The sequence below is a fragment of the Podarcis gaigeae genome (genome assembly GCF_964106915.1).
Source record: "Podarcis gaigeae genome assembly, chromosome: 15".
Lineage (NCBI taxonomy): Eukaryota > Metazoa > Chordata > Lepidosauria > Squamata > Lacertidae > Podarcis > Podarcis gaigeae.
The window spans coordinates 32,829,675-32,842,264 of NC_139692.1; the positions used below are offsets into that span (position 1 = coordinate 32,829,675).

Sequence of the window (12,590 nt, forward strand, 5' to 3'; positions counted from 1 at the left end):
ATTTAAGCACCTTTATTTACATTTTTTTGGCATATCAAGAGAGGGGAAAAAAGAAACTAAAATCTTCTGGGAATTTGTAGACGGGTCATCGCAGGAGTCCTGCCGGATCAGAGCAAAGGACCACTTGGTCCGACACCCTGTTCTATTTGCCAGGAGGTGAAGAAATGGAGACAGTGAGAGATTTTACTTTCTTGGGCTCCATGATCACTGCAGGTGGTGACAGCAGTCACGAAATTAAAAGACGCCTGCCTGCTTCTTGGGAGAAAAGCAATGACAAACTTAGAGAGCATCTTAAAAAGCAGAGACATCACCTTGCCGACAAAGGTCCGTATAGTTAAAGCTATGGTTTTCCCAGTAGTGATGTATGGAAGTGAGAGCTGGGCCATAAAGAAGGCTGATCACCGAAGAATTGATGCTTTTGAATTATGGTGCTGGAGGAGACTCTTGAGAGTCCCATGGACTGCAAGAAGATCAAACCTCTCCATTCTTAAGGAAATCAGCCCTGGGTGCTCACTGGAAGGACAGGTCCTGAAGCTGAGGCTCCAATACTTTGGCCACCTCATGTGAAGAGAAGACTCCCTGGAAAAGACCCTGATGTTGGGAAAGATGGAGGGCACAAGGAGAAGGGGACGACAGAGGACGAGATGGCTGGACAGTGCTCTCGAAGCTACCAGCATGAGTTTGACCAAACTCTGGGAGGCAGTGGAAAACAGGAGTGTCTGGTGTGCTCTGGTCCATGGGGTCACGAAGAGTCGGACACGACTAAACGACTAAACAACAACAATTTACATTTTTTGGCATATCAAGAGAGAAGTTGCTTTTTTTAAAAAACAAGAAACTAAAATCTAATGGGCATTTGTAGATGGGGCATCGCAGGAGCCCTGCCGGATCAGAGCAAATGACCACTTGGTCCAACATCCTGTTTCCAACAGGAAGTGGTCAGATGGCAGGACAGAAGCAGGGAAAGGGGCATGGCTCAGTGGCAGGACACCTGCTTCGCATGCAGAAGGTCCCAGGTTTGTTCTGCAGCATCTCCAGGTAGGGCTGAGAGAGACACCTGAGCCTGAAACCCTGGAGAGCTGCTGCCGGTCAGTGTATGCAGTGCTGAGCTAGGAGGACCAGCGGTCTTGACTCAGCGTAAGGCAGACTTGGGTTGGGGAACAGCATCCGGCCAGCGGGCCACATCCTTACTCCCCAACCCCGGGCAAGACCGCACACCTGTCAGCAACCTGATGTCACAATGATGTCAAGTGACTGAAACCTGTCAAAGTCCAAGGGAAGTAACTGACAACTGCCAATCAGCAGTTACAGCAGCCACCTTTGAAGATGCGTTTTCGGCGCCGTTCAGCACTGGGAGTTGCACCTTCAAAGCGACTCTCTGTAGCCGCCAACCAGCTGATTAATGTTTAGTGGAAGCCCTTTTGAAGTACTCAGAAGGAAACATATTTCCCCCTGCAGAGAAGGAGGTTTGTATTCAGAGCATTTAGAAAGGGATCTTTTCTTTTCTTTCATTTCCAAAGAAGCAGCATTTTTAGTGCATTTAGAACGAAAATATGCTCCATTTTTTCAAGGCGGCATTTTTCTTGTTTTGTTTTCCCCCCACTGCTGAGAAAGCAGCTTGGATTTAAAGCACTGCAGGAAGCGTTTGAATCAGTGGCGTAGTGTGGGGAGTGCGGGGGGGGGCGGCCACACCGGCCGCAACATCTGGGGGTTAGGGTTAGGGGGCGCAAATCGATGGGTTAGGGGGCGCAAATCCATGGATTAGGGGGTGCAAATTACTTGCCTTGCCCCGGGTGCTGACAACCCACTGGTTTGAATCCAAACTGCATCCTCCAAGCCTTTGTTCATACTTCCAGAACTTACACGTGGACCCTCTGCACTTCGAAACCCCACTCTTCTCTTAATTTTGGGGATGCAGCTCGCCCAACGAAAAGCATGCAAAGCATCATGAGAAAATTGCATTTTGGGGAAACAGCTTACAGAAAATAGATACGTTAGGCAAAAAGGTGTAAAGAACTGTGTATTAATACACGAAAGGTACATACAAATCTGCAAGAGGTTGCAGGAGTTCTCATGTCGTCCTCCCATTGATCAAAGGAAGCCACATTTTTGTCCTTCCAGTGTATTAATCTTTTTGCAGATGTCCAGGCTCAGAGAATCCATTTACGTTGACCATTTTGTCAAGCCCCATATATTAAGTATAAGAGGGTGTTCTGGAATTTTCAACTCTTCTTTCACAATAATTTTCATACATCCTAGTATTTCTTTCCAAAAAAATTTGCTAACGTCGAACATACGTTTCAACGAGCCATTCTCTAGTCTGAACTGAAATTGTCCGTGCATTTATTTCTTAGGGCTCCTATGGCGTCGTGAAGCTGGCCTACAACGAAAGTGACGACCAATATTATGTAAGTTCCTCCCCTGCTGCCTGCCGTTCCCTATGCAAGAGGCTGGATACTCCCTCCAATCAAATTTGACCTCTCAGGGGAGCCTATTTTCACCCATCCCTTGTTTGTTTGTTGCATTTATACCTCACTTTTTCCTCCAAGGAGCTCAAGTTGGCCTACATGACTCTCCGCCTTCTCATTTACTCTCCCCCCTCCCCACAACAACCCTGTGAAGTAGGTTAGGCCAAGAGGCAGTGACTGACCCACAATCAGTGAGCTTCATTTTTGGGTGAGGGATTTGAACTCAGGTCTCTCCCAGGTCTTAGTCCAACACTCTAACTACTGCACCGCCACAGGCTCTTGCCTGTCTGTGTTTGGTTGAGTTCACTTGCCTTGAGAATGGACTCTCCGTTCCACCACAAAAGAACCCACTTTGTCCAGGAACACAGTCTCATGGGTGGGCTTCATCCTAGAGACGGAGGAGGCCAGCTCAGATTGCAGGAATTCTCCCCAATAATTCTGGGAGCTGGAGTCTGTTAAGGGTGCTGAGGGTTTGTAAGGAGATCCCTATTTCTGCCCCCTCATCCCCTGAGTTGCAGTTGGAGGCAGCAATTCTTCTGAATACCAATTGCTGAAAGCCACAAAAAGGGAGAGTTTCTCTTGTCCTCAAATCCTGCTTGCTGGTTTCCCACAGGCTCACCACTGTCAGAGCAGGAGGCTGGATTAGTTGGGCCCTGGGCCTGATCCAGCAGGCTCTTCTTATGTTCTTTATTCCCAGAGTAGTGCAACAACCAATCTCTCTTCCAGGGAACTCTGGGAATTGTGGTTCTGGGAGGGGAATAAGGGCATCCTAACAACTAGGTAGTGGGACGCGGGTGGCGCTGTGGGTTAAACCACAGAGCCTAGGACTTGCCGATCAGAAGGTCGGTGGTTCAAATCCCCGTGACGGGGTGAGCTCCCGTTGCTCGGTTCCTGCTCCTGCCAACCTAGCAGTTTGAAAGCACGTCAGAGGGCAAGTAGATAAATAGGTACCACTCCAGCGGGAAGGTAAACGGTGTTTCCGTGAGCTGCTCTGGTTCACCAGAAGCGGCTTAGTCATGCTGGCCACATGACCTGGAAGCTGTACGCCGGCTCCCTCGGCCAATATAGCGAGATGAGCACCGCAACCCCAGAGTCAGCCACGACTGGACCTAACAGTCAGGGGTCCCTTTACCTTTAACAACTCGGCACCCTTAACCAACTCCAGCTCCCAGAATTCTTTGGGGAAACCCATGACTGTTTAGAGTGGGTATCACTCGGGATGACATGAATGTGGCCTAAGTCGAAAAAAGGAAGGACCCTGCACAGATCGCGGGCAGCACCACTCCTCATTCAAACATCTTGGAAGGTGTTTCTGTTTGCCGGCTCACCAAGTAAACCTCCTCATTCACAGAACCATCCAGATTGCCTGAGGCCACTGAGGAAGAAAGCAAAAGAAAATGGCACCTGGGAGGGAGGGGGGACCCATAGGAGAAGCTGCTCCAAATTGCATAATGAGCTAATGGCCGGTTAGCTCCCCAGCACGCTACTTGATTGACAGGCGGCTTTTCATACCAAAAGAGATTGCATGTTCCATGTATCTCCGCTTTGCAGAACAACGTTAACACCGATAGGGCTTTGACGAGAGCTGTCAAGTGGGCAATGGAAATATTTCACGCAAGTGCAATGCACCACCAATTACCTGGGACCCTTAAAAAATTCTGACAATTGGAAACAATTCAGATTCTTTCTTTCTGTCTCACTCACTCACACAAACACACATACAAGCAATATGCTGAATTTTTTCACCGTCACCTATCCCTGTCCTTTCCGCCCCTTCAAGGTGGTTACAGCAGAGAAGAGGGAGCGTTGCTCTGGTGCCTTCTGTCTTTTGATCTTACCTTTAAAGCATATGTCCAGATTTTAAGGCTGAGATTACCGTGGTGACAGCGTCAGGCTACTAGGACCTGGAAAAGACCAGGGTTCAAATCTCTGCTTTGGGTGACCTTGGGGGACTGTTCACAGACTTTCTTGGCCTAACCCACTTCACAGGTTTGTTGTGAGGATAGGATGGGGAGGAGGAGGACCACATACACCACCTTTGAGCTCCCAGGAGGAAAAGTGGGGTCTGAATGAAGTACCGTATTTTTCGCTCTATAGGACACACTTTTCCCCCTCCAGAAATTGAGGGGAAATGTGTGTGTGTCCTATGGAGCGAATGCAGGCTCCTTGGCTTCAGCGATAGCAACGCGAAGCCTCCGGAGCTCAGAGGGAGCACTCCCTTCGTGCTCCAGAGGCTTTGCGTTGCTTTAGCTGAAGCCTGGAGAGCGAAAGGGGTCAGTGCACACCGACCCCTCTCGCTCTCCAGGCTTCAGGGATAGCTGCCTGAAGCCTGCGGAACACAGCGGGAAGCCCTGCTGTGCTCCAGAGGCTTTGGGTTCCTTTTGCTGAAGCCGGGATAGCAAGACTCTCCTGGCTTCAGCAGAGAGGGAGAGCTGCGCAGCGCCCCTTCAGCCAAGCGGGAGGAGAAATGGAAGGGGCTCCGTTTCTCCTGCCGCTTCGCTGAAGGGACGCTGAGCAGAGAGGGGGAGAATTTTTTTTCTTGTTCTCCCCCTCTAAAACAAGGTGCATCCTATTGTCGGGTGTGTTCTATAGAGCGAAAAATACGGCAAGTAAATAAATTGGAATTGCAAGATTGCTTGCAAAAGAAGTATGTTAAGAGGAGCATGCATGAATGTGTGTTCAAATGTTCATATGGATAGCTCAGTTGGTAAGAGCACGAGACTTTTAATCTCAGGGTTGTGGGTTCAAGCTCCACCTTGGGCAAAAAAGCTCCTGCATTGCAGCGGGTTGGAGTAGATGACCCTCGTGGTCTCTTCCAGCTCTACAGTTCTGTGATTCTATAGCTTCATTGTTTTTCAAATGTAAACTGAGTGGAGGGAGAGGAGAAATCGAGAGACCACAACTGGCAGATTTGTCGCTCCTTCCTCTTTTGTTGTTTACCCTCCTATAGTCCCCAGGACTATAGGACTGGCCAGAGCAGCGATGTCACGCTGGCCACGTGACCCGGAAGTGTCTCCGGACAGCGCTGGCCCCCGGCCTCTTGAGTGAGATGGGCGCACCAACCCCAGAGTCTGGCAAGACTGGCCCGTACGGGCAGGGGTACCTTTACCTTTACCTTTACCTAGTCCCCAGGAAGCTGACCACAATTAAAACACAGTATTGAAAAACAGTTTAAAACAAACTAAGAAATAGAATGGGTCCTACTTACTGCTCCAAATTACTACTTACTTGACTTTTTATAATACATGTCTCCTCCCCACCCCTTCTGTTTCACTACAGGCCATGAAAGTCCTCTCCAAAAAGAAGCTGTTGAAACAGTATGGATTTCCACGTAAGTATCTATGCCTTTTTATGGCTTAGGGAGCTTATCTGAAGGTAGGGCAGGCACACACTTCCGTCTAGGCAAACAAGGGGCATTCTGGGAGTTCAAGGATACAGTCCAGCCAGACAAAAACTCCCAAGGAAGGTGCAAAACTGGGCCAATATGGGACGATACTTAGTTTGTGAGGACAACAACTTTATGAGCATGTAATGAGACAAGGAAAACTACTCCTAACTAAAGTGTGAACTGGTGTGTCTTGTTCCTTTGGGTAAAGGTCGGCCTCCACCTCGAGGGTCGAAAGCTGCTGCCGGGGGACAGGCAAAGCCCATGGCCCCACTTGAGCGGATCTATCAGGAAATAGCCATCTTAAAGAAACTGGACCATATCAACGTTGTCAAGCTGATTGAGGTTTGTTTGTTTCTGTTGTGTGTCTGAAGGTAAAGGGACCCCTGACTGTTAGGTCCAGTCATGACCGACTCTGGGGTTGCGGCGCTCATCTCGCTTTATTGGCCGAGGGAGCCAGCGTACAGCTTCCGGGTCATGTGGCCAGCATGACTAAGCCGCTTCTGGTGAACCAGAGCAGCTCACGGAAACACCGTTTACCTTCCTGCCAGAGTGGTACCTATTTATCTACTGGCAGTTTGACGTGCTTTCGAACTGCTAGGTTGGCAGGAGCTGGGACAGAGCAACAGGAGCTCACCCCGTCCCGGGGATTCGAACCACCGACCTTCTGATCGGCAAGTCCTAGGCTCTGTGGTTTAACGCACAGCGCCACCCGCGCCCTTCACAAATGACAGATCCCAGAATTCTTTGGGGGAAGCCATGTCTGTTTTAAATGGCATCGTAGTGCTTTATATCTATGGTGTGAATGTGGCCTCTTTAAGTTCTTGCACTCTAAGGTCTATATCCATCTAAATTCTACTGGGAGTAAACCCACTGAAATTAATGGCGCTTACTTGGTCATGTCCATTAATTTCAGTGGGTCCGCTCGTGAGTAAAACCAACGGTGGATACACCCCTAAATGTTTGCCTCCATTGTCCCTTGTGTCAGGTTTGAGATGGCAACACCCACAGGGCAGAAACTTGCCCCTTCCTACTCTCCTGTAGCACCATCACCCAGCCCTCTTTTACCAACAATCTCAGCACCTGCATTCGGATTACAGTTCCCAGGCTTCTTGTGAGGGGATCCAGGACAGCATAAAACCAATCCGTGTTTTGTGCTGTAGAATGATATCCTCATCTTTCTGTCATTCGTAAGCTCCTTCCCTCGGCCTGTGATCTGTGGAGGCCCAAAGGTTTGAACAAATTTCTTTCCTTCCAGGTACTAGATGACCCCGCAGAAGACAACCTGTACATGGGTAGGCATTTCCATCTTTTAGAAAAACCTAGTTGATTGGCACCGGTTATTTGCGAGCAAACCGTTGTGGGGGGGGGGGGGAATGCAGACGACCTGTGTGATCAGGTGGGGCAAATGGGTTTCAAGCAGAGCAGCTGCAAGTGGGACCTGCAACAAAATGCCGCAGCGTGCAGTTACCCCTGTTTAGTGTTTCAGCCAGCCAGCCAGCCAGCCACGACTCCCTTCAGGTTGCTCCATTCCCTTCCTCTCCTCACATTTTCTGATCCCTCCCACAACAGATCATCAGCATGCTTTGTGCTTAAATTTCATTCTGCTGGTGGGTTTTATTGGTTTCTTGAAGAGTGGGGCTTAACTTCTTGAGAGGTTGCCGTGTCCCCAGCCCAAGAGCAAGCTGAAGGTCCACCTGTCAGGAATTATTTAGCTGTGATTCCTGCATTTGTAGAGGGTTGGACTGGATGATCCTTGAGGTCACGCCCGTTCTGTGATTCCCTTGGAGCAGTTTATAGAAGTGGAACCTGCACAGAATATTATTTCATAGAGCTCTCCAGTTCAGGGTCCGACTCAGCTACCCACGTCCATTTCCAGGATACTCCATTCCAGTCCCCCATGCCCACAACAGCCGGCCGGTGTTCCGTGCCCACTGAGCATGCACCTATATAGAGTACGGGTGGCTAAAATTCAGTCACAGCACAATCCCTTGCATGCTTATAGGACTTCGTTCAACATAAGCGTGTGCATAGCCTTGCAGCCTCACAAGTTAAAAGGCAGGTGGTTAATCAAGCTCGTCCTTTATTTATTTTTCTTCCCTTTTCCGTCTCTTCCAGTGTTTGACCTCCTGCGGAAGGGGTAAGTAAATAGCTTGAAATAAATAGCCTGTTTCCTCAGGCTTCAACCAACCTGGTGCCTTCCAGATGTTTTGGACTACAACTCCCATCGGCACCATCATCATACAGAAGTGCTGGCTGGGTCTGATGGGAGTTGTAGTCCAAAGCTTCTTGGGAGGGCTTTCAGGTTAGCCAAGACTTATTTCAAGTGCTTAAGCGGTCAACAAAGTAATAGCAGTGGCTGAGTCAGGCATAGATCTCCCGTTCCTCATAAAAATGTTAATCGTCACCTGAATTCCTTCCTTGAAAATGTAAAGTGTGAAGAACAAGTGTTGGCACGTTAGCAGACAAGGGTTTATTTATTTTTTCAATTATTTAATGGGTTGCATCCATTAGTCATTCTCCGAGTCGGCCTATTGAAATGAATGGGCCTGTATGAATCATATCTCCTTTAAGGCTTTTTCTACAATCGAAGTATATACATTTTATTAAATAAATTAAATAAATACATCTAAATTGGGTGGTATTCAACTAAGCTTTACTCGGGAGTACACCTATTGAAATTAAGAGGCCTTACTTCTTGATTAATTTCAGTCAGTATGCTCTGAGTCAAACTTAGCTGAATACCATCCGGTAGGTCTACTCTTGAGTATGAAAATTTTAGCGGCAAGACACTCTGAGGATGTAACACCAATCCTGGCCCAACTGCACTGGCTACCAGTTAGTTTCCAGATTCAGATCTAGTTAGTTTCTCAATTCAAAGTGCTGCTATAAGGACCACCTCTCCCCATATGAACCAACCTGGACTCTGTGATCATAAACGGTGGCTCTTCTTTGTGTGCCCCTTTCATGAGATGCCTGGGGGGTGGGCGACACAAGAAGGGGTCTTTTTAGTGGTGGCTCCCCACTTGTGGACTGCTCTCCCCAGGGAGGCTCACCTAGTGCCATCATTACATAGCTTCAGGCACCAGACAAAAAACATTCCTCCTTCATCGGGCCTTTGGTTTCTAACCATCTATGGCCTTTTCGCATGGGTGGGATAATAATAATAATAATAATTTAATTTTACCATGCCCATCTGGCTGTCTGGGTGGCTTCCAACAGAATATTCAAAACACAATAAAACATCAAACATTAAAAACTTCCCTAAACAGGGTTGCCTTCAGATGTCTTCTAAAAGTTAGGTAATGGGTTTATTTCCTTGACATCTGATGGGAGGGCATTCTACAGCTCAGGCGCCACCACCGAGAAGGCCCTCTGCCTGGTTCCCTGTAACCTCACTTCTCGCAGGGAGGGAACCGCCAGAAGGCCCTCGGAGCTGGATCCGGGCTGAACGATGGGGATGGAGACACTCCATTAGGTAGCGTAGGTTTAAAGAATAAAATAAAAACAAATGCTGGTTTTAATGTACTTAGGTGTTTGCTTTTTGCTTAAGAAATTGTAACATGCTTTGAGTTGCAAAAAAGTGACTAATAAATTTAATTAATGGTAGCAGTAGCAGTAGTAATAATACAACTGAGACTGGATAGGTATTTTAAGTATGTGGATTTTATCAGTATTTTATAACACTTAGAGAGGGTTTTTCTAAAAGTCGAGCAGTGTATAAATGTAATAGGATTTGCATGGAGAATAGAGGGAGCCGGGTTTGATTGCAGCTGCACACTGAACTGTCCTTCCCAGATTGGTCTTATGTGATGATATGAAAAGGCCTTTCTTGGTTCTCCTTTTTTTACCCCATTTTTAGGCCTGTCATGGAAGTGCCGTGTGACACCCCCTTCACCGAGGAACAGGCCCGACTCTACTTAAGGGACATCGTCTTGGGCATTGAATACTGTGAGTATCAAAACGACACATTTCCATGGCATTCGGGCGGCCGGGCACCCAAAATCAAGGATATTTGGAGCTGGCCTAGGACCTGCTTTCTAGATTGTTCTGGGCCCTTCTGGAAATATGTGAGAGGTTGGCACAGCATAGGTCTGGTGGTCTCCAGCTATGTTACATCCACCTTCCGTATCTGAAGGCCCCTGGAACATAGGCACCTGCCGACTCAGACCTTTGATCCATCAACTCAGTGTTGCCTACACTGACCGGCAGTGGTTCTCTGGGGTTTCAGACAAGAAATGTTCCCAGACCCACCTAAATACCTTGAAGGTATTTGAAGGTGACTATTAAACCACCTCTCAGATAAATCTCTTTGAAGGTGCACTCCTGGTTGCCCATCAGCTGAATGGCATTGAAGGTGCATATTCAGAGTTGGGTGCTGTAAATGCAGATTGGCATGTACAGTGGTACCTCAGGTTACAGACGCTTCAGGTTACAGACTCCACTAACCCAGAAATAGTACCTCGGGTTAAGAACTTTGCTTCAGGATGAGAACAGAAATCGTGCTCTGGCAGCACGGCGGCAGCAGGAGGCCCCATTAGCTAAAGTGGTCTTCAGGTTAAGAACAGTTTCAGGTTAAGAACGGACCTCCGGAACGAATTAAGTACTTAACCCGAGGTACCACTGTACAGTGACCTCCTTTGAACTTTGACAGGTGTCCGTTATGACATTGGTTTATTGACGGGTGGTTCTGCCCGCCTGTCAAGGTTGGCCCATGGAGATGGAGGAGGAGGAAATAAGGTTCTGATCCACCAGCGAGATCCAGTTCCTCAACCTTAATCTGCTTTATATTGGAGTCAGGCCATTTGCCTATCTAGCTCAATATTTCTTACACTGACTGGAAACAGCTCTTAAGGGTTCCTGTGCAGAAGAGCCTCTAAAACAAAAATGCAACTGTGTGTGTGTGTGTGTGTGTGTGTGTGTGTGTGTGAAGGCTTATAAAAAGAACTTAAATTCTGTTGCAACACAGGGTTGTGCCCAGTATTATTCCTTCTCAAAGTAGACCCATTAAGAGTAATGGACTAACTTGGGCTCATTAATTCCAGTGAGTCTACTCTGAGCAGTTGCATATGATCCTTAGGGTCCCCTACCTGTTAGGTTAAGGTTACCAGACATCCCTGTTTCCCGGGGACAGTCCCCAGATTTACAAATCAGTTCCTTGACAAAATCCACTGAATTCGACTGAAGTTGAAAAGTGTCCCCGGATTCACTGGGGGAAAAATCTGGTCACCTTATGTTAGGTACCTTCCAAAAGCCAGGCTGACCTTGCCAGAACTCTCCCCAAAGCTACAGAAAAGGCTTAATATGTGAATGATTACTCTCCTTTGTCTAGACTCCCTCATTCCTTTAAAAAAAATTAAAATACCCCCCCCCACCCTTTGCAAGGCTCAAGCTGTTCTTGTTGCAGTGAGGAGCACAGGGTGGAGGGGAAGAATCAATTTCTCCACCAGCCCCCCCCCCCCCTGCTCGCTCCTTCCTTCCTACAAATCGTAACACCTTTATTGATTGCGTCCAGGAAAGCCCATGGCGGTTAATGTGGAGATGGGCAGCGCAGCACCCTCAAGGGAGGTGTTTTAATCTGCGGTTGAACAAGCAGGTTTCGGAAGAAGAAAGGGCGCTGTGTGTGTGTGTGTGGACTGTTGATGAAACCACAGGGAGGTTGCAAGCACCGCAGTCGCTCACTTTCGCCTCGATTCGCAAGCTCAGTCCTGCTGCGGTGCTCCCAAACTCCAACAGTGGCAGACAATGTCGGCAGCGCCCTGTGTGCTGCCTAATTTTGGCACACACAGACCCCCTCCCCTCGCCTTCCATTGTTCGTGCTCCGCTATGTCCACCTCTGACTCCATGCCAACCTCGGTGTTAAAGGGAAGCACCCAGATATAAACACCCCCTGGGTTCCTGAGGGCTTCGCCATCGACCCCCGTCTGGTTTACTTGACATAGGGGCTCTGCCTAAGTCAGGTCTGTCAATTTTCCTTTCTTTCTGTCAGTATAGGGCAGCTTCCTACACTCTAAAGCAGCCCTCTATTCAGAATAATCAGGACTAGAACCTTGCTTTACTTGAAGTAAGAGACCATAGTTCATTGGCAGGGCATCTGCTTTGCATGCTGAAGATAATAATAATAATAATAATAATAATAATAATAATAATAATAATAATAATACAGTGGTACCTCGGGTTACATATGCTTCAGGTTACGCACTCCCACTCCGCTAACCCAGAAATAGTGCTTTACGTTAAGAACTTTGCTTCAGGATGAGAACAGAAATCGTGCTCTGGCGGCGCGGCGGCAGCAGGAGGCCCCATTAGCTAAAGTGGTGCTTCAGGTTAAGAACAGTTTCAGGTTAAGAACAGACCTCCAGAATGAATTAAGTACTTAACTTGAGGTACCACTGTAATAATAATACGGTAATTTATTTATACCCCGCCCATCTGGCTGAGTTTCCCCAGCCACTCTGGTCGGCTCTCGATCGATTGTTAAAAACAATACAGCATTAAATATTAAAAACTTCCCTAAACAGAGCTGCCTTCAGATGTCTTTTAAAGATAAGACAGTTGCTTATTTCCTTCACATCTGGTGGGAGGGCGTTCCACAGGGCAGGCGCCACTACCGAGAAGGCCCTCTGCCTGGTTCCCTGTAACCTCACTTCTCGCAATGAGGGAACCACCAGAAGGCTCTCGGCGCTGGATCTCAGTGTCCGGCCTGAACTATGGGGGTGGAGATGCTTCTTCAGGTA

At 47.9% G+C, this 12,590-nt stretch overlaps 1 protein-coding gene across 2 annotated transcripts in view; it reads left to right on the top strand.

The window, feature by feature from the left end:
- The window catches only part of CAMKK1 (calcium/calmodulin dependent protein kinase kinase 1), an 84,528-nt gene that overhangs the window by 43,310 nt on the left and 28,628 nt on the right, over positions 1-12,590 (top strand). For both annotated transcript variants that reach the window (XM_083714592.1, XM_083714591.1), the window contains exons 4-9: positions 2,355-2,408; positions 5,748-5,799; positions 6,065-6,198; positions 7,112-7,148; positions 7,972-7,993; positions 9,716-9,804. In XM_083714592.1, the coding sequence (XP_083570718.1) occupies positions 2,355-2,408; positions 5,748-5,799; positions 6,065-6,198; positions 7,112-7,148; positions 7,972-7,993; positions 9,716-9,804 (388 nt within the window). The remainder of the gene's footprint in view (positions 1-2,354; positions 2,409-5,747; positions 5,800-6,064; positions 6,199-7,111; positions 7,149-7,971; positions 7,994-9,715; positions 9,805-12,590) is intronic.